Source organism: Antechinus flavipes, chromosome 5, assembly GCF_016432865.1.
Source record: "Antechinus flavipes isolate AdamAnt ecotype Samford, QLD, Australia chromosome 5, AdamAnt_v2, whole genome shotgun sequence".
NCBI classification, from domain to species: Eukaryota; Metazoa; Chordata; class Mammalia; order Dasyuromorphia; family Dasyuridae; genus Antechinus; species Antechinus flavipes.
Genome location: NC_067402.1, coordinates 293,586,642 through 293,609,532, shown reverse-complemented (window position 1 = coordinate 293,609,532; position 22,891 = coordinate 293,586,642). Strand labels below are relative to the sequence as shown.

General features: G+C 43.2%; 1 protein-coding gene across 5 annotated transcripts in view; it reads right to left on the bottom strand.

The window, feature by feature from the left end:
• The window catches only part of BRD1 (bromodomain containing 1), a 56,492-nt gene that overhangs the window by 19,584 nt on the left and 14,017 nt on the right, over window positions 1-22,891 (bottom strand). For all 5 annotated transcript variants that reach the window (XR_007947777.1, XM_051962708.1, XM_051962709.1 and 2 more), the window contains exons 3-7: window positions 20,057-20,213; window positions 10,232-10,363; window positions 9,872-10,000; window positions 8,916-9,228; window positions 4,933-5,193 (exon numbers count right to left, since the gene is read on the bottom strand). Coding sequence is in view for 4 of the 5 variants with exons in the window: in XM_051962708.1 (XP_051818668.1) it covers window positions 4,933-5,193; window positions 8,916-9,228; window positions 9,872-10,000; window positions 10,232-10,363; window positions 20,057-20,213 (992 nt within the window). In the remaining variant the exon portion in view is untranslated. The remainder of the gene's footprint in view (window positions 1-4,932; window positions 5,194-8,915; window positions 9,229-9,871; window positions 10,001-10,231; window positions 10,364-20,056; window positions 20,214-22,891) is intronic.

The following is a 22,891-nucleotide window of genomic DNA, read 5'->3' as shown; positions in this document are numbered from 1 at the left end:
TGTCACTTCCTGTGCTATGGTGACAAGGATGGTTATAATTACTGCCCTCGTTGTGTAAACTTAAAGATTTTCTCATCTCCTCCTCTTCCCCAGAGTTCTAATTTGGGAAACAAGCTTCTCCAATTTTTATCACCTAATTTTTCTAAATCATTGGGTTTAACTTAAAAGACCAACTATCCAAGTTCTCAAGATGCTATTTATGTTGGGATTTATTTGGGAAGGGAGAAGAGAATTCTGATCATCATTATTTAAAAAGGAGGTTTTATCTAAAACTGTGGAAATGGCAGCGCAGGGAATAAGCCTTTATATGGTGCTCAAGTCATCCTTGATCCTTACAACCTAGGAGAGGAAGGTATTACTATTCCTCATCTATTACAGACGAGGAAACTGAGACAATCAGATGTTACCTGATTTGTCTAGGATCACCCAACTACTAAGGGCTGGAAATAGGATTTGAACTGCCGTTCTTCCAGCCTCCTTGCACTATACTACCTCAATGCCTCAGGCTCGGAGATTATCTGAAGGTTGTGCTTCTGAATTTTAAAGATACATTCTAAAGCCATTTTGTTGAGACACGTTAAAAATTTATTGAACTTTTCACGAGCTAGTTAAAATCAATTTGCTTCCAATGCTAACCTTGAAAAAGAAAAGTGTTTTCAGAGCAAACACTCTAAAAGCAAAGCAGAGAGAGCTGCCTCTCGCAAAAAAAAAAGGCCAGATGCCATCAAAGGAGCTAGTTAGAGAGGACAACATTCTAAGACTTCATTTTTATTACTGGCTTTTTGGAGAGAATGGAGACATTTTCTACCATCCTGATGAAAAATCAGAGCTGTGTGTGTTGTTAGAATGTCCCTGGGGAAAGAGGTATTAGTGCATCAATTGTCTTTATTTACAGTTATATGTTAAGTTATTCCACTTTATTTTCAGACACTTGTTCTTCCCTTCCCCCACCCACTGAGAAGGCAAAAGAAATAAACCCCATTGGAATAAAGTTTAGACATAAAAAACCATTTCCCACATTAGCCAGCTGAGAGGTTGGACAAATCAAAACAGCAGTATGGGGTGATATTGATTTCAGAAGGTGAAGACACCAGTATGAGCTAAGGTGAACAAGTTCATGCAACCTAAGAGTTCAATTCTTTCTTTATCTTTAGACCACAAAAATCCTGGGAATCACCAAAGTAGATGATTTTTTTAAACTGCCAAGGGACATGACAAACCAGTCCATAAACCTGCTTCCCAAAACTTAAGAAGCAAGATTTGAAAGCCTTTTAATTTTCATATGAAGTCCCAAAATTTAGTAACAGTTTACAAAAAGGCCAATTCCTCTACTCCAACCTGCCCTGGATTCTTTTCCTTGCAAGAGAGCATAGGGTGAAGCGAAGGCCGCCTGCCCGAGGCTGGAGTCCCAGGTCCCCAGCCCCTGTCCATGGTCCCTAAAGCACAGGCTCTTCCACAGGAAGGGCTCCCAGCTCTTTAAAGCTGCTCTAATCACTCCATTCCTGGGAGTTCCCCATTGTAGAGCACTGAAACGAAACAAGCCATCACCCCTGAACCATATTAACCAAGTTGAGCACAAGTGTGGCCAGGAACCTGGGGACCCCAAGACCAGCTGGCCACTTTTCCCCTAGTATCTGGCCACTGTATTTTGCTCTTAAGTGAATCCTTAATTCACTTAGTGTAATGCTACACTTAATTTTGTGCATTTACAATAAGATTCTAAGCAGGGGTCCAGGGCTGCCCCAGGTGACCAGAGATTCAGAACCCCTGAGGTGAAGTAAAAGGCATAAAGGACAGAAAAGATCCACAAAAAGAGAGAAGGGAACAAGCACCTATTAAGCACCTAGTATATGCTCAGCCAAGTGCTTTACGACTGTCACCTCATCTGATTCTCTCAACTACGCTAGTATTCTCCCCATTTTACAGCTGAAGAAACTGAAACAGAAAGGACTTACCCAAGTTCCAGATTTAAAGATTCTAAGGCCTGATTTGAACTTGGGTTCCAATTGGTTTTCAAAAATTGGACACTAGGCCCAATTCTGCCCAGCCCAGCAGCTTCAAGGGGTGGCACTAATTCCACAGGCCTCGCAAGGGCTATAGGGAAAATGATGCCCCTTCAGGGACAGAGCACTGACTGCCCTGGGCAGCCCTAAAATTCTCTCCCAACGCCAGGACTCTGACCGCTTTCTCCAACAAAACACCGACTTCTTCCTTTCTAAGATGTTCCTTTCAGAAACCCATAAAAGCAAGCTCCAAAAGCCGAGGCCCACCTCTTGCACTCAATTCCCACAAAGTTTTCTCAAGAAAGCATCACCCTACCAAGAGCCGTTCCTCTCCTTTCTTATCCGCCAGGAGGGAGGAGTCTGTGTATCTCTGGCAATCCCCGGCATGAGACCACCCACATCCTACGGTCCCAAACCAAAGTGGGGGGCCTGGCACTTGTCCCCCTGCCAAGCCCCTCAGGCGGGTGCACACTGGGGAACAGAGGACCCATACACACCCCAGTGACAAACACAAGGCCTGGCACATGACAGATGCCTACTAAGGGTTGGCCGCTGGGTAGGAGGTGAGCAGAGTTGGAAAAAATACTTTCTAAAGGGAGAATCTGTTTTCTCAGACTGCCAATAATAAACTGAAGAAGCTCCACTTTTCAACAAACAAGCCACAAAGGAGCTACACACACCAAGAAAGGCCCCGCTCTAGGCTGAAGGCTCTTCTGGGGAGACGAACGCCACCCTAACAACAGTGCAGGAACCTCTGTGGGATTCCCTGAGGTTTTGGAGGGGATCAGAGCATCTATTAACTCTCTCCCTAGCACTCTTTTCCTCTTCCTCAGAAAAATTCCTCCCTAGAGAGGCAGAACCTTTCTGGTTCCCCAGGCTTGCTGACCCCCTCCTCCAAGATTGTGGCAAATACGCCAACAGCCGTGGAGGCCAAGTGGTGTGGGCCTCCAAGGACCCAGATTCCCCCTTGGTGCAGAAGTCAGGGTCAGGAGGGATCCTGCGTCTCGGTGTTCATTTGTATGGCTGTGTTTTTCTTTTCTTGCTCTTTCAAAAAAGCTCTTCCTTTCAGGGTCTGGGTTTTCTGGTTACCTCAATGAGGGAAGGAGGGGGAGAGGGGAAGAATATGAGCCTGGGAAAAAAAGAAAAATGAATTCTTAAAATCTCTTTGTTGTAAGGTCAGGATCTCTGGGGAGGCAGACACCTATGGGGGCCATGAGAGCCCCCTATGAAAATCGAGTTCTAAACAAAAAGGCCCATAGAACAAAAGGACTCTAGGCTTGTACGCTGAGAAACGCCACCTTTTACATCAGCTTACTTCCCATCCCCAGATGTTCTTTTATGCCAAAAAGACGATTAGTCAAGGGTTGCCCTTCCAATTGGAAAAACAAAAGCAAAGGATGAACTCAACAAAAGCTCAGTGAGAGGAGCCCAAGACAAGCAGCCCAGCTGCATCTTCTCAGGAAGGAAAAGGCAACCAGGAGACATGAAAGGAGAAAGGTCAGGCCCTGGGCCCCACAACGCCATGTTCAAGGACCCTCAGAATGACCTGGAGCTGGGCTCAGCCAGAAGCCTTCTCAGCATTCTGGCAGCGACTCTCGAGCCATCATCCTCCAGCAAGGTTTTCTTCAGGGAATAAATCTACCTACCCCGTGGAAATGCTAATGCTTGAACTGCTCCAGAACAAGGAACTAGGGAGCCAGGGAATGAGCATAAAACAATAGGCCATGTGCTAAGGCACAGAACTGCAAATGTCTGGTTTGGGTCCCTTTCACTGGGTTTTGTAATTCTTTCTTTGAATAACTTTTCCCCTCCACACTCATATGTGCACATGTATACTGTATATATGCATGTATACGTAGACACACGGGCATTATATGCTTACACACATGCTGTGTCTATGTACATATGCAGGCACATGTAGCTAGCCATCTGTGTGCAGTGTGCCTCAGTGAAAGTGCTGCTATATGCTATAAACACACGCACGTGTGTGCATTTCTTACATACGTGTGCCTCTGTACAGATGTGTTGCACATATGCAAACTGTGCAGCTGCATAACTATGGCATGCATTTATACACAAGTGTACACAAGGATGTGTAGAGTTAACGCTACCTGTATCTGTGCAGCTGCTCACATGGCCACAGACTCGTGTGTGTACGTACACACACAGGCAAAGATGTGTGTACAGATCCATAGCTACGCAAACTGATCTGCTGCTGCTCTGGCTCGGGCGACTTGGGTGACACTACTTAGTTAACATCCCCAGCTAAAGCTCTGCATGTGAAGTGGACCCTGGGATAACTAGTTTTACCAAAGTCAATACCATAGTCCCAGCTGAAGCTCCAAGAGAATAGGACCTACGTAACCTTGCTTTGCTGTCTAAGTTTTTCTTCCATCTCTAGGATAAGATGAAAAATTTTTTTTAAAAACAAGCCATTCAGACACACTGAAACTGACATAAAAAACAAGAAAGGGAAAAAAGGAAAAGTGAAGGGGAGAGGAGAGAAAGCCAGGCCTGAATGGGGCAAGGAAGAAAAAGCATCTTCTCAGCATTTTCATGGAGTCCTCTGCATTTACCTCATTAAGTGTTCATGTAAAGTCTACCCCAGGTTTTTGTATTTCTCTTGCTCATCTGTTAAGACTGTAACCATTTTTTTTAAATCAATGGTTTATGTGTAAATTTTGTGAACACACAATTTTTTAAGAGAGACCAAATACAGTATATGTACAAATTAAATCAATAAAAGCAAAGATGTCTTTGCAAGGACAGCCCTTTGATCAGAATTCTAGTTGTGAGACAGTCATCTGCCAAAATGTCTCAGTAATTAATTGTCAAGAGATATGGGGCCCCCCATTCTAGTCTCATACACACAGTGGAACAAGCCCCTCAACCAGCCAACAGAAAACCCAGGCCCCAGGTGCCTTCTTACCTTCCTCATCTGCTTCCTGTTCTAATGGCGCCCCTTCCTCTTCAAAGCTCCCAATACCTGACTCCAGTGGAGGGGGTTGGCTGTTTGGCTGACTTAGCTTGTTTCGAATAACAGCAATTTCTTTTTTTAATAACTTTGCTCGTTTACTTCTCGACCCACTGGATTTCATTGAGCACGTCAGATCCAGTTTGTCCAGTAATTCTTTTAGCTGTTCTTCCAAGGACATGTGCGCTCGGTTAGCTGGATTTAGTAACCGATCCACTAAAGTCACCAAAAACAAAGAAAAAAAGAAAAAGAGTTGGAAGATATTTTATTAACAATTTGTTTGCTTAACTGTTATAAGTCTATACGTTACACACACATATATATAAATAACATAAGCACAAGAAATAACTGCCCCAAAATGTTTTCCTAAACCTGTTTTCATAACCAAGTAATTCTAATATTCAACGATAGTTTAAAAGTCTCCTAACTTGCTAATCTGATGAGCAATTTCTTTTATAGCCTAAAAGATGAGAAAAATCGTGTTTTCAAAGTTGTTGGAATCAATTACACAGGCACATATATCAAAACAAAGATAGACTGTGTATACAAGGGTACACACACTCGCACAGACTGAACAAAGTTCATCCTCTAAGAATAGTAGTCATGATGTCAAATGCTATCTGGCACACAAAGCAACGCAGAAAAAAACACAACTGATTTTAAAACTCAGCTCTATTTTTTTCATTCTATAACTTGGGAAGATCATCCAATAAAATTCTAAAGTATATTACAGGCTTTGGGCCAAGACTCGAGTGGAATGTAGAGATATCTACACATAAAACAAACCAAAAAATTAGGGTCCTGATCTAGAAATCAAATATGAAAAATCATGGAGACCACAGAGCAGCCAGCTGCCTCCTACATGCATCTTGGAACGTAAACAGGAAAATAAGTGTATAGTCTTATCATATATTTTGAAACCACATTTCTTAAAAAAAATAATTAATCATTGTTTCATATGTGGAAATGAGATTGTCATTAGCAACTGGATAGTTTGAAATAAAATTTGGGGTAGAGCTAAGAGAAAAACAAGTCCCTACCGAAAAATCAATAAATTGACTAAAGGTTGTTTTGTCACCATAGAAAACAAAGCTGCCCTCAAATCAAGAAAAGGTCATTGGCCTTCCTTCCCTTTGGCACTAACATTGAACAAGCCGCACTCTTCAGCCACAGTGGCTGCACGGTTCCCTACAGATAAACTGGATAAACCCCACAGCCCTTTCAATAAGGCACAGTCAATTTCAATGATCTTGTGATGGAGAGATGGCTCTCTCCACTCAGGAAGAGGATTGTGGAAACCAATGGGGATCACAACATAGCATTTTCACTCTTTTTGTTGTTGTTTGCATGCATTTTTTTTCTCATTTTTCCCTCCTTTTTGATCTGATTTTTCTTGTGCAGCAAGATAATTTTATAAAATTGTATGTATATATTGCTTTTAACATATTTTTACCAAGTTAACATATATTGGTTGCTTGCCATCTAGAGGAGGGGGTAGGGGGAAAGGAGAGGAAAAATTGGAACCCAAGGTTTTGCAAGGGTTAATGCTGAAAAATTATCCATGCATGTTTTTTTTTGTTTTTTTTTTTGGGGGGGAGAACTTTAATAAACAAATAAGGCACAGACCATGGACAACTGTGACACCAGAAAAGGTTTGGCAGCTCAAGATGAAAACAGAAGCCCCTCTGGGCTGTCCCCAATAGGTCATCCCACAACCTCCAAGGGAAGCCCTGGCTACATTGGCAGGGGGAGAGAACACTTCATTCAAAGAGAATGGGACAAGAGAGCACAGACTCACTTCCAGCCCTTAGGTCACATACGGCTTTTCTGACTTAAAGGGAACAACTTTGCATCATTTCAAATATCCACTAGTCCTTTTTGAGAATTTTTGTTTTTTAATTCTCTTCAGTCTATTTTATCCTCCTGCTGAAACCCTGCCTGAAAGTCTGGCTATCTGTACTCTTCTCTGTCTGCCTCAGTTTCATGTTTGAAATGGGAATAATCACAACCTTTCCCTCACCAGGATAGGGTGAGGATCCCACGAGATAGTGACTGTCCAGTCCTTAGCCCCAAGCACACAGGAAGTGCTCAATCAAGCTGCTATTGTTACTGTTATTATTCCCAACTCCATTTCTGCCATTTCAGTGCTACCTTTGGCAGAGAGAAGGAGCTCTCATGGAGGGAGCCCACATGCTCATCATGGGCTCCATCACACCAACAAATTGGCCTTGCTCTCATTCTGAGCCAACTCCCCCCCACCCCCAGCAGTCCCCACTGGGCTAAACTCCTGCCTGCTTGCTCACAAGACTATCTCCCCACTCTGGGACCTCCCTCTGGAAGGGACTTCCCCTCCCCAAGCTCCGAGCCCTCCTCTTCCTAGAAAATGTGCTCTCCCCAAAGCTGGGGAGCCCCAGGCAGCTACCTACCTGCTACCTCCTCCTGTCACAACTCAGCCCTCTACCAATTTCCCTACACTATTTCTAATCCAGGGGGCCTAGAATCAAATGCAGAAGGACCCAGATTCAAATCCTCCCCTGCCACCAACTACCAGGGTGACTTGGGCACTGCGTTTCCTTAGTTGTCAGAGGCCGGGGACAAATCGATGGTCCCATGGAACAGTCAGTGCTCTGATCCTTCTCCTGGAGAGCTGCCCAAGGTCCATGCTGCACATGACCTCTGAGTCACCTCCTTCCAGATTCACTTTCTGTCCTAGTGCTCCATAGCCCATGCTAATGGCCACCCCATTCTCTCAGCTGTCTCTTCCCTCCCTACTTTGCACCTCCCATTCCTACATTTCCTGTTGGGCACATTATCTACCTTTGGCTTATGGTCTACTGCTGAAGATTCAGCCCCATATCCCAGGCAGTCCCCATTACCAAGAAAGGCCTACTACTGCCGCTGTGTGACAGCCCAGAGCTCCTGTCTTTGTTATTTCCAGCCTGAGGAACATCTAAGGACGTGCGCCATCTTGCTGGTTCTTTTCCTGGATTTTTGGTTCCTATATAGCGAAGGCTTTCTACAACTGTTCTTGCAAAACATACATAGTGCAATAGTATTCTCCCACCCATTCCTTTTCAATGGAATGTCTCCAAGCTGACAGCACCATATGACAAACCCTAAGATTGGTTGGGACTGAAACAACTTAACCTGTGTCCTTCCTCACCTAAATCAAAGCCCTTCCATCTCCTCAGAAATTCTGAACTCTGATCTGTGTTTGCTGAAATGACATGAACAACTTAGAAATCTCAGTCACAACCCAGACACAAACCATACAATTACACATGCCAGGTGGCTGAAATGATCTATCCTTTAAAATGGACTACAGCTTAAAATTTTAAAGAAAAAACCCACAGAGCAAAAAGTATGTCATAGGTAGAAAATAAATTGATTTGAACCCCTCTGGGAACACAGGGATCACAGTCCAAGCCATATTTGTTTGAGAATGCCCATTCCAATGGTCCAGGTGGTGGCTCCTCTGGCTTCCAGATCTCCAAAAAACTATAGTTTCACAAGGCAGCATATTACATGAGGGGGGAAAATGAACTCAAACACAGCCTCTCTGAAACATCCCCACGCAGCTTCCTCTGGCAGAGCCCACCAAGTCCTACCCGGGTCACCAGGATAGCCTTTGAAATGTCCACCAAGCACTCGCTTGTTTCCTCTTGTGTTTTTCACCCATCCTCAAATGGCATGTCTTCTTCCATTCACCCAAACATCCAAGGCATCCTCTACTGAACACACTTGTCTAGAGTAGAGTACCCCAAACTGCCTACAATACTCCAGGTGTGGCCTGATCTACATGGCCTGGTCCCCGCATTGTTCAGGACCCAAAGCACCCATGGCAGTCACCAAAGTGCCAGGCCCTTTCCACTCATGTCTAACGATTCTATCCAATTCACATGCTTGGAAAACCATTCATCACTGACACCATTTCTTACCATCTTCCCAAGAAAAGGGCCGAGGAGGCTCCAACTGTGGCCGTTCTGGTAAGTGCATTCCAGTTTCATGATCGAAACCAACCCCTTCAGCGTCCCGCCGCGTCTGCCTCAGGACAAGCCCGCCCTGGTCTCTCAGCCGTACGGCTGCTCTATAAAATATGGTATCCTTGGCATTGTATTTCATACAGTTATCTATAATGAGATGAAAATCTTCTTCAAATTCATTGAGGTCTCTGTAACCTTGGGCATCTAACCGTTTCCTCATTGTAGCAAAGTCCATGGGATGTTTAATATGATCCAAATAATCTGGAACCTGAGATTTGAGATTTAAAAAAACAAAAACAGAAACAAAAAACAAAACAAAAAGAAAATTATCTAAAACAAAAAACAAGAAAACAAGGTAGTTTTTCTACTGAAGAATACATATTTAAACCTCACATCTGCCATGAAATCAAGCAAAAGAAAATAAAATTTAAAACTGTGTTATTTAAAGTGCATTATTATCTAAAAGCAAAAATAAAAATTTAAATCTATTATTTAAAGTCTGAGAGAGAAATCAAAAAGGTGTACATTAACCTAAGGAACAAATCACTCTCAAATAAACCTTGAATAAATATTAAAGATTTTAAAATAAACAATTCAGAGAACCAAAGGGTGGAAACATCTTGCAAAGAGAATAAAAATACAAGCATACCATCTCCAGAAAGAAAATACAAACACACACACACACACACACACACACACACACACACACACACACACACACACAGTCCTCTTAATTAGAAACCAAACAGGGAAATAACAATTTGTGCTTTTGAACATCCCGCCAGAAAGGACATTCAAATGAAATTTGAAATAAAGACTGAAACTACGTAAGCTGTTATGCATTGAAATATGGATTGGTTAAAGTAACAGCTGGCAGGTGGCCATGATCAGGCTGGCAGCCAAGCACACACCTCTTTCAGATTCACAGGCTGGGCAAAGATGCGCGCAGGGTCTTTTTCTTGCAACTGGTCCAGGACTGACCGTAGGAGAACCGTGAATGGTGTCAACTGTAACTCCAAGGCGACTTGCTCCACCTTCACCTACACAGAGCAGGGAACAGGTGGCCCAACATGTAACCAGAGAGCAACAAGCTTCCCCTCCATTTGCATCCAATGACCAAAATGCCTGGGCAGACGATCATGTGGGTGAGGGGAGTGGGACAAGGGCTCGCCCACCCCCTTCCTGGATGCTGTGCCATCAATAGAGGACACAAACCCCCAACCCAAAATTCTGGCAGCAGTTCTCAGGGTTTCTGGGACAACTCCCCTCACCTGTTCTCGCTTCAATTTTTCCCGTTTCCGGATAAGTTCTACTAGCAGTCGTGCTCTCTCCAGGTCGTGCCGCAGTCTCTGCCAATACTTCAACTTCTCCTTCAAAGCTTGGATTTCTTCATCATCTTCTCTCTAGAGAAGCAAATAAAAAAATTTTTGAACAACAATAATAACCAAAAATAAAAAACCTCAAAAGTGATCTTTTCTCCAACTGCTGCTGAAGTCTTCCACTACACTGCCACAAGTGGCTGCTGACACGAAGACAACATGATGTCTTCTTGTGCCACTGCTCAGGATCTCTCCCAAGAGTCTTCGTAACTTGTGCGTGGTCTTTAACTGCCACTGGGGTGAGTCCCTAAGATCAGGCCAAGCTGCCCCTTTTCCGACCCAGCCAGGGGAACAGGTACACATTATGGCAGCTCTTATCTGGAAGCTCTACCAAAGCCTGTACAGGGTCCGGTCCTTCCTGCTTCAGCTCCTCTTTGCCTTCTGGCTGCCTGGTCCAAGTCTCATAAAGGGACTTTACATCCCTGTATTTTTGCTTACTTCCCTGATTAAGTCACTGACGCTCATTTCTTGTTCTGCTCCCCCTCTTCCTGCCAAAGCTGATTTAATACTTCTCAAACTCCATCCCGTCCCCATCTCCCAACACCTGTTCATCAAAAGCCAGGCCAAGTGAATACAGCTGGCCACCACGGGCAGAAGTGGTCCCTGGCAGCAGGTCTAGAAGAGCGAACATGACACTGGCTCAAACACCAGCAGTGACATTCACCTGCTGTGTGATCCTTGTGGAGACAGCCTTTTGGATGACCCACAGAAAGAAAAAAGAAAGCCATCTTTCCAACAACCAAAAAAATCTACTGAGGACCTCATTCTAAAAAAATATAGAGCTCAAAGGAAATGGACAGGAGGAGATGCAAGTGAAATAATACAGCAAGTCCCATGCACATACAGAGTGACTATTTAAAGAGAAAACACATTTTTAACCAAATGCAAAACTGAGGCAATTACAAAAAAAAATAAAATAGACAACTCTGATTTGCTTGCAACTGAAAAACTTCTGCCCAGACAACATTAATGCACCTGGCTAAGAAGGGAAGTGATAGGAAGGGAAGACAAAAGGTTTGGCATCCAAGATATATTATCAATTCATTTTATACATATATATGGATGTATACGTGTGTTTATGTGTATATGTGTACCTACCTATATGCAATATCTGTACATATAAAACAGTCATTCCCTAATAGGTAAGTGGTCAAAGAATATGAACAAACATTTCTCAAAAGAACTGCAAAGAATTCACAATCCCATGAAAGAAGGCTCCAAAATCCTAAAAATAAGAGAAATATACATCAAAACCCACCCTGAAATTTCATCTGGAAATGATATGACCACTTTTGAAAGCAAATTGAAATTATGCAATTAAAAGTGAGTAAAATGCCCATTCCCTTTGACCCCGCGGCTCCATTACTGGGTTTATATCCAAAGGAAGCCATCTATAAGAAAGTTTCCACATATTCCAAAATATTTATCATAGCACTTTTTTGCAATAGCAAAGAAGTGGAAACAAAGTGGCCGCCTCTCAATTGAGGAATGGCTAAAACAAATCAAAATCCGTGACTATCATGAAACACCAGTGCACTATGAAAAAGAACATATGTCTTTTTACAGACACAGAAGAGCCTGGACATTTCTACATGAACCGATGCAGAGATAAGAGACGACAATCACATCAATGGCAAAAACATGGACACCAAAAGATCATAAAGATATCTAACAAAATTATCAAGGCTCAGCAAAATGAAGCCAAGAAGAGAAGAGATTCCCAGCCAACTATGTGGAAAGAGGAAAACTGACATTACACAGAACCCAGTTTTCTGGACTTCCATAACACAATGATCACTGGTTCTCTGGAAGGAGAGAAGGATACAAAGGCTTCTATGACGATATAAGAAATACAAGACATCAATAAAAAACATTTTTAAAAATAAGAAAAACCCGAGTCAAAGATTTGAGTCAAAGAACTTCAGAAGAGGACACAAAATAAACCTAGCTCCTTTCATTGCTGAATTAGTTAACAGCACAAATAAAACCAGTTCTTACTGACTCTGAGATGTGAATGAAGATCCCAGGGAAGTGGAACTACAGGAAGAAACTTGAAGCTGACAGGAACCTGCAGGCAGTTGGGAGCCAGGGCCTATGGGACATGAGACCCACCAACTTCCCCGGGGGCTGCTGTCAAGTCCTAATACAGCTTTCAGTCTTTCTTCCCATCTCCCAGATATTCTGAAGCTTCATACTCCATCTGAAATAAGGAAGTTTCGCTCCCGGGTATGGAAATTTCAGTTTTGTTGAAATGAATTCTAGCTATGGGCTAACACAATCTAAACCACTTTTCAATTTCTTTTTAAATTTCTTTTCAAATTTTTCTATTCTGCATAAGGATGATGGGCTACAGAGGAGAGCAAAGTTAGAGAGAGGATCATGAGCTGGAGTATGGAGTGAAGTGGCTGCTAAGAGAAACAGGCATCCTTCCTGGGGGTGCTCAAATAGATTATAGGGCAGCCGATGGGGAGAGGCCAGGAACCAGGTTTCCAAAAAAGAGCTTTAGCTCAACAAACCAGCCACCAAGAGCCCAACACCAAGAGAAAAGTCAAGAACAATCAACGGAGGAAATGCTCCAGATCACTGAAAAAGAAGTCAAGTGTGTACTTCCATCAGGTTCAATGATTACAATAATGAGATTTTTGAGCACCCTCTCTTCCCCCACCAAAAAAAGCAATAGAAATTCTCAGCTAAATGAAATGGACTGAGTGGAAGCCCCACCAGGCACCCCAAACACAGCATAGGCTCAGCTCAGGGAGTATTGTTTGGGCTCAAAGAGCATGAAACAGCAACAGAGCCAACTTTAAGAGAAAGGGCAGTTCTGAGTGAATTAGATCCATTTCCTTTTGAAAGTTGATCCTAAAAACCTCCATACAAAGAGACAGTAAAGATCTTCGATCCTCCTCCAATCTTGGGAGGTCACAGAATATTCCTTCTGTCTACTGAAGCAGTGGCAGCAGCTCCCAGACCCTCATTTGCCACAACCAATTTTTGATGCTCTGATGCAGAGGCCAGTTCTGAGTGCTCACACTAACTAGGGTTTGAGGCTTGGTTAGCAAATTCAAAAGAGGACGGAGGAATGTGAAAAGGAAAACCACCAAGAAGTCTGTCTCAAGGACAGGCTGATTCCACAGGAAGGGCCCCAAAATCACTACGGGGACTATTTGGTGGGCCTAGTACCACCAGGCCTTCCTTCCTCCCAGTCAGTCAGCAAAAGCACAATATGTACCTGGAACCAACTAACTGGGCATGGAAAGAGCTGCTGCCTGGAGACAGCTAACCAGGGGTAGGTGAGCTCTAGTGAATATTGTTCTTAAGTATGAGCACCAGGGACCATTTGCAGCAGCTTTAACAGGTCTCTGCTATTGCCTAAGAAAAAGTGAACCTTGCAGTATCCAGGGCAAGACACAGGACTGACCAATCTACACTCTGGGAGGACAGGGCAGAAGTGGCCAAACCATCCCTGTAAGTCAAGAGTGCAATGTTGACCATGTCTTCCAAGTCAACTATAGCTGACATAAATAGAAGAGAAACAGCTTGTTTCTTTGCTGAGAAGGGCTGTGAGATCCATGAAGAAGACTTCTTCTGACCTTTAGCTTGAAGAAATTCTTAACTGCACTAACCTGAGAACTCAAAGCACTGATGGTAATAACCCTCATAATTCTGCTATAAGCTACCTACTAGGTTAGGAGAAGGTAGATATTAACCAAATGAAAATAAAAAGATCCAAGTATACTATGAACTTGGTCTAAGGTCTAAGCAGTGACGCCAATCCAGGCCCCCGATTTCTGTGGCGGGTCATGTTCTGACCTTTCAACATGGCTTCCATTGGGGCAAAGGAGGGTTAGGATTGAGATTACATCAATGATTGCCACAGATGATCACCTGCGATGCACCTGGCTTCTCTCTCAAGAACATGATGATTCAAGACAATTCTAGACTTGGGATGGAGAATGCCATCCACATCCAGAGAGAGAACTACAGAGACTGAATGTAGATCAAAGCACCTATTGTTTGTCTGTCTGTCTGTCTGCTTTTTCTTTCCTATGTGGAAACATTTAAAAGAATTGCACTATATCAGATTATTTGCTGTGGGGAGGGTGAGGGAGGGAGGAAGAAAAATTTGGAATACAAAGTCTTATAAAAATGAATGTTGCTGTATTTGACTACCTGCCATCTAGGAGACGGGGGTGGGGGGAAAGAAGGGAAAAATTGGAACAGATTTTGCAAGGGTCAATGATGAAAAATTATCCATGCATCTATCTTGTAAATAAAAAGCTATAATAAAAAAAATTTTAATTAATGTTGAAAACGATCTTTACATGTATTTGGAAAAATAAAATACAAACCGAGAGAAAAAAATGATTCCCACAGGTCAACACTAGCCCAGAAGAAACAAAGGAAGCATCTGCACTTGGATAGCGTGACGCTTTTTAAGAAGCCAAAAATAACAAGGTGAGCTCTGCAATAAAAGGGAATGCTGTCTTGCCAGTTGAACCTCAATGTTCCCACATAATTAAGCCCATTCTCCTCCTTAGAGGTTAATGGGCACAACTAGAAAGGTGGGAAGCAGGTAAAGCACTCCCATCTAAGTCCTTCCATCTCTCCTATACTAGTCAGTCCAAGCATCCTGAACAGAGGGAGGGGGAGATGGGCACTCCTCTGTATGACCGATGGATTAAGCTAAATCCTGCGTAAAAGTGGATGTGACCCGGCCAAGAACTGCAACAAATTCATTCATTAGGAATTGCTTATCCTTTCATGGCCAAGACTAATAAGCTGTTTCCTTCACTCCTCCAAACACGCCCTCTGCCCCACGGGAGGCGGAGGCCACAAGAATGAAGTAAAACGAGGCCCTGCCTGTCTAGCTGAACTACCCAAAGCAAACAGCCCTGAATGCCGACAAAGGGCGCAAACATCACAGGATTCCAAAGGCAGAACGCGGCATTAAAGGCTTCGGGGACGCTGCCCAAAGCTGGGAAGCCACAGCAGACTGAGGAGGCAAGCGACTTCGAGAAGGGCTGGAGTGGGGCATCCACAGCGCCGAGTGCAGACTCTTCCTACTCTGCCCAAGGAAGGACAATGACACGGGCAGGGGACAGCTGGCTCACGGTCAGCTCAGCCTCTGGGTCGGGGCCTTTCGGGGGGAAAGCCAGTGGGTGAGTGTGGATAGTCAGCCTAATGGCCTGAGCAGAGGGGGCTGGAGGTGAGGGGAAAGCCTTCGGTGGAAGATGTGGCTCCAGGGCTGCCTTCAGTCCTAAGGTGACATGAGCAGAGGAGAGAGATGGATCAAGGGTGCCCCGGGGCAGAGGATGGCCTGGGGGAGCTCAGGATTCCAGTCTCCACACTCTAGCCTTGGCCACCCTCCCCCAAACTACCATTTCTGTGTCCAAAACTCCAACCCACAGATGGAGGGAGTCCCAATAACCTCAGACACAGCCGCTGCCGGTCAACACCAGCCGGGCTTCTTCTACAGCTCTTATATCTGTACCGTGCTTCCTCACTCACCCCCCAAAGCCCAAGCTCAGACTCTCGGCCCAGAGACCTCCGGCTTGGCCTGGTGCTGCAGACCGAGTCTGCTTCTCACTCATGGCACAGCCTCTGGTCCTGGCTTCTGAAGTCCCTCCTTCCTTTGCCCTCTGAATTAAGTCTCAACAAGTCATTCTTCTGCTCAAAACTAAGCAGACTCAGGAGCCCACCAAGCTACTTGGCAGTCCGGGGCCACTCTCTCCTTCGTGCCCTCATGCACAGCATCAGCTTCCTGGCTAATGCTCCGCACCCACTTCCTTGAACAGAGGAATTACACCCCCTAACTCCCAATCTCTTCGTTCCTCAGATGCCTTCTTCCGTGTCAGAATCACTGCTTTCTTTCAAGACTTATCCAACATCACATCTTCTAGGCTGTCTGCCTTGAACCCTTCCTTCCCCTAACTTAATACCACTACCTCAGCAGAATACAGCGAGGTTTGTTGAATTGAATTAAATGGATTTTTGATCATGAAGGAGTAGAGTTCTGTCCTGGGGACTCATAATCATTCCAGACTGGCACTTCCAAAGAGTGATGAAAATCACAGCTTTCACATCAGAAAGTAAGACCTGGACATTATTATTAAGGACTGGAGTTTCTTGATTCCTAACCCTTCTCCTGACTAATTTTTTTCCTCCAGAAAAACCATATAAAGACTAACCATGATGCTTTTCTGGCACAGATAGGACTTCAAGGCAAATTTTTTAAATGCTAAGTTGTTAAATTCAACAATTAAACATTTCATATCAAAAGAGAATATCTGAATCTAATTATATTCTTTGTAAAGGGGGGAAAAACTGAATCAAATATAAAAAGGCTTTGTATTCCAGAATTCCAGAACACACACACCCCACCAGGATCACCACTTTCTTTCATGCTAGTCACAAAACACAACAGGGCCTGAGGTCCAGGGCCACAGAGCTGGAACCAGCGGAGGCTAGTCACATAATGAGACTCTCTTGGTTTTCAGATGAAGACACTGACACAAACAACTCCAGTGACTCCCTTTCTAACCTCCATAACTCAGTGTTTGCCTCCTAGAGCCTCCCAAGCTGGCCTCTTCTGACCCCCAGTCTCCTTTCTCCTTCCTTCTCACGTTGCCTCTATGAATACAGAGACATGAGCTCACTGGCTGATGTCTGGAATGCTCTGTCTGAGTTTCAGCTCCCATCCCACCACCTCAAGAAGCTGCTTCCATTCCCACAGCCCTTGGGGATGACCTTCGCACTGTCTATGAATTGTCTGTCCAAAGCTGTCTGCATTAGGACGGGAGTTGTCTGAAGACAGGGCTGGTTTTGCCCTTCTTTACATGTCCAGCACTTAGCAGAGCCATTGGTACAAAACAAGTGCTTAAATTAGGTTGATTGAATGAAGCAGCTTGGCCCAGGTTATGCAGCAGAACTGGGGTTCAGATCCTCCGCCCTGCCTAAGTGAGTTAATCATTCATTCATGGCTTCATCCCACTCCCAGAAGCTCTTACCTGATCAGTACCACTGCCATTCTAAGGCAGCAGTGCACAGTTCACTTGCCTTTGCCCTTAAAGCACCCCCCTCTCGTGTGGTCCTGTCTGCTCTTTCCGGCCTTGCCTCTTACTACCAATCTTGGGCCTCCTGCTGCCAGCCTTCCATTTTTTCAAACGGTCCTGCCCTGCTACCTTCCCCAGGAAGCCAGCATGAAGCCCCAAGAGAGCTCTAAGACATCACAGAGCACTCAGTACTGCTGCTTATCACCAAGATCTGTGGTTTTGTCACACCAAACCGTAACCTTCTAATGGGCAGAAAACTACGTCCTCGTAAAACCGGTCTTCCTCAGCTCATACTGCTAATGTTGTATGGAAAACCTTTCTACAGACAGACCTACCCAAAAATGAAGTAGCAAGGCTGCCATCACTGCCAACCCTCAAGCAGAGGAGGATGGTAACCTCAGGCCAGTCAGGAGACGAGTGTCTCCACTCTTGCTCACGTGTTTCCCCGTCACCTTCTTATGGCTGAAGGCCCCTCCAACTCGGGAGGCCTCCACTTGGCCATCTGCAGCCCAGACAAGATGCCCGAGCCAGCCCGGACCTAGCTGCCTGAATCTGGGGCCATGGACGAGCTCCTACAAGTGACTATTCAGGAAAAGGCAAGCCGGCCCCAGGCCTCTGGGTCATCCATCCACCCTTCCCCGTCTCTTGCCTTTTGGCAAAGGCAGGAATTGCTCACATCAACTCACCAAGTCATTGCCTGGGCATCCTGGCAAACAGGGGCCACCTAACAAAAGGCCACACTGTGGCCGACATCTTCACAATCAACCACCTGACATGATGCAGCATTTTTATATTCTCAGGACTTATTTCCAACTACAGTAGCAAGGAATGCCTTTGCCATTTTATTCTTAAAAAACAAAGCATTTGTCTCCATTTTCCACGGACCCTCTGGGTAGGGATTTTTCCTCCAGGTTTCCCATTTTGATATTCCTTTATTATCCAAAGATAATAGAAATGCCAGCTATTGAAATCCTCCCTTACAAAGGGTAAAGGCTGACTCAAAAGATCATAAAAGAACGTAAGAAGAAAAATCATTACAGCCTCTTATTTTACAAATGAGAAAACTGAGCAAAGAAAAAGCCACCAAAAAAGCCTAGCTTGGCTTGGTTCTTCCTCTCTACAGCAGCCTCATGGGGGACCCAAATGACAGGCCTTTCCCCCACTTCTAGCCCCTTTCCCTCCTTGCTTTTTAGCTTCAAACTCTTCCTCCTCCTTTGGCTCAGGCCATACCATCTCAATGAAGTTTTGACATCCTAGCAGCTACTCACAAATTCCCAAAGTGACAAGAATAATTTTAAAGGCTTTCTAATCCAGTTTCATTCCCTGTACATGGGGGACCTCGACTGAAATCAAACATCTTGAAATGAAGTTATTTTAATAATTATCAGTTCCACTTCTAAGGGAGACAAAACAAACCTACTGGATCTACCCCCTGCAGGAGATGAGGAAGACTCAGGGTCAGCCCAAGCCTGTGTTCTGTCATGGTCCAGAGGTACCTGCCAGGGCTGCTGATGAGAAAATGCTCTTTGGGAACTTTCAGGTGTTCTGAAAATACCCGGCATCATGATCACTGTCAAAGCCTTAACATAACTTGGAAAAACTATCATCCAATTTTTAAAATCTAGTTTTAACTTGTAATTATTTCTTTAATATTAAAAAAAAAAATGAAAAATTCAGCCACACTGTAAAGTGGACTAAGTGAGAAGCACATATCTAAATATAAGAATTAGGTATACACGAGTGGTCAGAGCAGAGGCAAGGCCCCATGCAAAGAGCCGTTCTTGATTAGTGCGCCAAACTAGGCCTGGAGGAGGACTACTTGAACTATTCATGAATTTAATCATGAATTGAATCAATTTATAAGGCAACAAATAATTAAAATGTAAGCCCAACAAGAACTTGAAACTTTCACTTTAATGTCTGAAGCATTTTTAAAATTAGCTAGCATTTATAAAGTGCTTTAGGTTTACAAAGCACTTCCATGTGTTGTATTTAATCAAAATTCATCTGAATGACGTTAGCCCAAAAAAAAAAAAAAAAAAAAAAGCCTGAGTACATCCAGAAATTCAAACTGACATCTAGGTCTTAAAAACACTTAAAATGCACTTAAAATCCCCCTTTCTTTATTTCTCCCCCATCTCTGAGCTCCTGGGAGGAAAAACTCACTAATGAAGCTGACAGGCGTGGGGCAAAGAGGCAATTTAATCTAGGAATCCATTGAATAGGGAGAAAGAGCAAGCCAGTTACCAGGTCCTATCTGGCTGGTGCACCAAACTGACCAAAACATTTCCTGATTTTTCACAAGCTCAGGTGTTAACAGAGAAAATTCTTCCACGCTAGTTCAAAGATCAGTGTGCTTCACTGCAGGGTTGGCAGGCAGATTATCATAGTAATTACCCATCCAAGGCTTCCACCAAAATATTCCTTTGTAACTGAATTTTATAAAAATGCAGAAATGAGGGAGAAATTCAACTCCCAATTTCCCATATTTTAAGAAGCCAACCCAAGGCCACTGCTAACTTGAACATTCAGTTTACCCCTAAGGTTCTGTTTGAGTTAGCTTTTTTTTGAGGCGAGTGGTGATGGGATAGAAAAGACATTTATTTATAAACTGATGGACTTGAATTTTCATTTTCTTTTAATTGAAAAAAGAAGTGCCACATACCTGTTGTGTGTTTCTTTGGGACTGTGAACTGGACTGCAGCCTCCGCAACAAGGGCACGCCGTTCCTAGACAGTCTTTTTAGTAACCAGTAACTGTGAGCTCTCTCAACAAACTGCTTCTTCCGCTGAACAGCCACCTGAGTCATAATCTTATTTAATCTAAAATATGGAAAAACTCAAAGTTTAATTTTTGAAGCAACACATTAAAGAGAGGCTTTTGATTATGGAAATTAGGAAAAATTTTGTGATAATTGTGTTAATCCTCCATTTTTATTTCAAAACTACTTAAAACCAAGCAGGCAATGACATTTTCCCCATCATAATTACCACATGTATGTATGCTGCTTGAACTATTCATGAATTTAATCATGAATTGAAATCAATTTATAATTTAACCTAAAAAAATCTGTCCAATTAAACCACCTAAAATTTTTTAATGATTTTTAAAAAGCAATGCTAAAATCTAAGCAAGCCCTTTACATCTTTTCATCTTTTTCACTTTTCCTCAAACAAGATGAACTTAAATATAAAATAATGCTTTTTGTATTAAAGAATTATTTTAAATTCTCTACACTCACATAAGTTACTGAAAAATACAGCTTTTGAAAAAATATTGTTCCGTCTGTCAAGTATTTTGAAATGAGTAGATTTTCATCCAAAGAAAACAGTTAAATACATTTAGAACTCAGGAAATGAGTCTTTAAAAAAATCTAAAAACTGATTTACAAGAAAAGTGAAAGCCTTGAAATAGAATATAAACAAAGTTTTCCTCTTCCACATGTGGGGATCCTGAATGTGAAGAAGAGGTTACTCTATCTGGTTCATATAAGCATGGTGGAGAACTAAGTAAATACTCTGTAAAGTACACAACAACCATGCAAGAGTTTTCGTTTTTCCTTTCTTACAAAGGAAATCTTTTTGAGATGGAGCTGGAGAATTCCAGGTCCTAAACAGCTTATTTGTGTATGCAATTATACCCGTAACCTTCGACTTTTACAAAGTCATGCAAAGAACCAAAAGATCACCGAGTCCACCTTCATGTGCTCCACAGAACACTGCTGTGCCACACCACTATTTGTTTCTCCAACCAGACATGTTTATTTACAAATTACTTTCCAAAGAGCCCTTTTCTTCCCTCAAACATTACTCAGTCCAAGGCTCCCCAGCAGTTAGGGCAGTGCGGAGGGGCCCTAAAGTCCAACTTGGGTTCAAACTCCACATCCTGGCCATGAACAAGACCTCTGACCCCTGAGCACTCCTTAAGACAACTCTCTAGGACTCAGGCAAGCTGCAGAGAAGATGCGAAGCTACAGAGGAGGGACTCTGCCATACCTGGGAGTTCCCCCTACCAGATGATATCACACAGGAGCAGAAGTTCTCTTCTTAAACAGGTAGTTCAATAATTATTTTTGATACAATTCCTCCAGAATGAAAATCTCCACAATATAGCGTGGGTGAGCCAGATTCCCTGAAAAAGGCCTTCCTAACCTGATCCCAAAGGCCTCCTTGGGAAGGCACGGTGCCCAGTACTTTCCTGCCATCCCACTGTGCTTAGGAAAGTGCCAAGAATGTAAACAGCGGTTTCCTCAAAAGCAGGGGATACTTCAATGTGATTACAGTTGTTGACTTCCTTGTAAAAAGTAAAGTCTTTTTAAAACTTAGTGATCACCGATCTTTCTAGAGCAGCAAGATAACTATATAAAAATGCAAACATATATTATATTTAACATATACTTTAACATATTTAACATGTAGTGCACTACCTGCCATCTAGGGGAAGGGGTGAGGGGAAGGAGGAGAGAAGTTGTAACAGAAGGTTTTGCAAGGGTCAATGTTGAAAAACTACTCGTGCATATATATAAAACTATCATTTAAAAATTAAATTAAAAAAACTTAGTGATCACAAGCTTTTCCTCCTAATGAAAACCCAAGTTTCCTAGATATTCCCCTACTCCTGATTAAATACTCAAATATTGTATTTCAATGAGCGAGAGGGAAGACCTGGGCAAAAGCAGAAGTGAGAATTATAAATATTTCAGTTCAGAAACTTAAAGCAGCTTCTAAATTATTCACGGGAAACAAAAGACAATCGGAACAAAGAAAGCAAATAAAAATGATTGTCACTAAAGCCTTCTGAAAGTGCACAGCTCTATAAAAACCCAAGCCCATTCAGGGAGGGTGCAGGCCCAGGTCTCTCTTTGTTCCTACTACTGCACAAGATATGGAAAGTGAGCTGACAGGGTAACAGACAGAGCTTGTGGCTCAAAATCCAAAGCCCAGATGGTTCTGTTGCTTCCTGGTGGAGTGACCATGGAGGCAAGTCAACTTCACTCTGGAACCTTGGTATTCTCATTTGCAAAATAGGGCTAAGTTTTTCAGAGGCTTCTGGGAGTGTGAGCACTTTCTAAATGTTAAGGCTCCTATAAAAGTGGTTGTGAAGTTAATTATTATGCTGTAATTGCATGTTAACTCATACATTAGTCAACAGTATTAGGTGGACTTGGATCTCCCCAATAGAAGGCCAGGGAAATGCAAACACATGTGGCAATTCAAACATTCTCCCTTCAGTAACTAAAATTCTAAGAATGAACTTTGGCAATACAGATACACTCTTTTGCCAGCATTTATCAAAGCCTTTATTAGGTATAAAACACAAATTCATTTATATGCATACTCTATCTCCTCCTTCCCACATAAAGTGTTAAGAGTGGATTTCTGTCCAAGCTCCATTTCACCAATCTTGCTCGACACTTGAATATCTGACACTGCTCTCTTCTCTCCCCCAACACAGATGACCCTCAGACTAAGACACAAGTTTCTGCAAGAGACACTCCTAG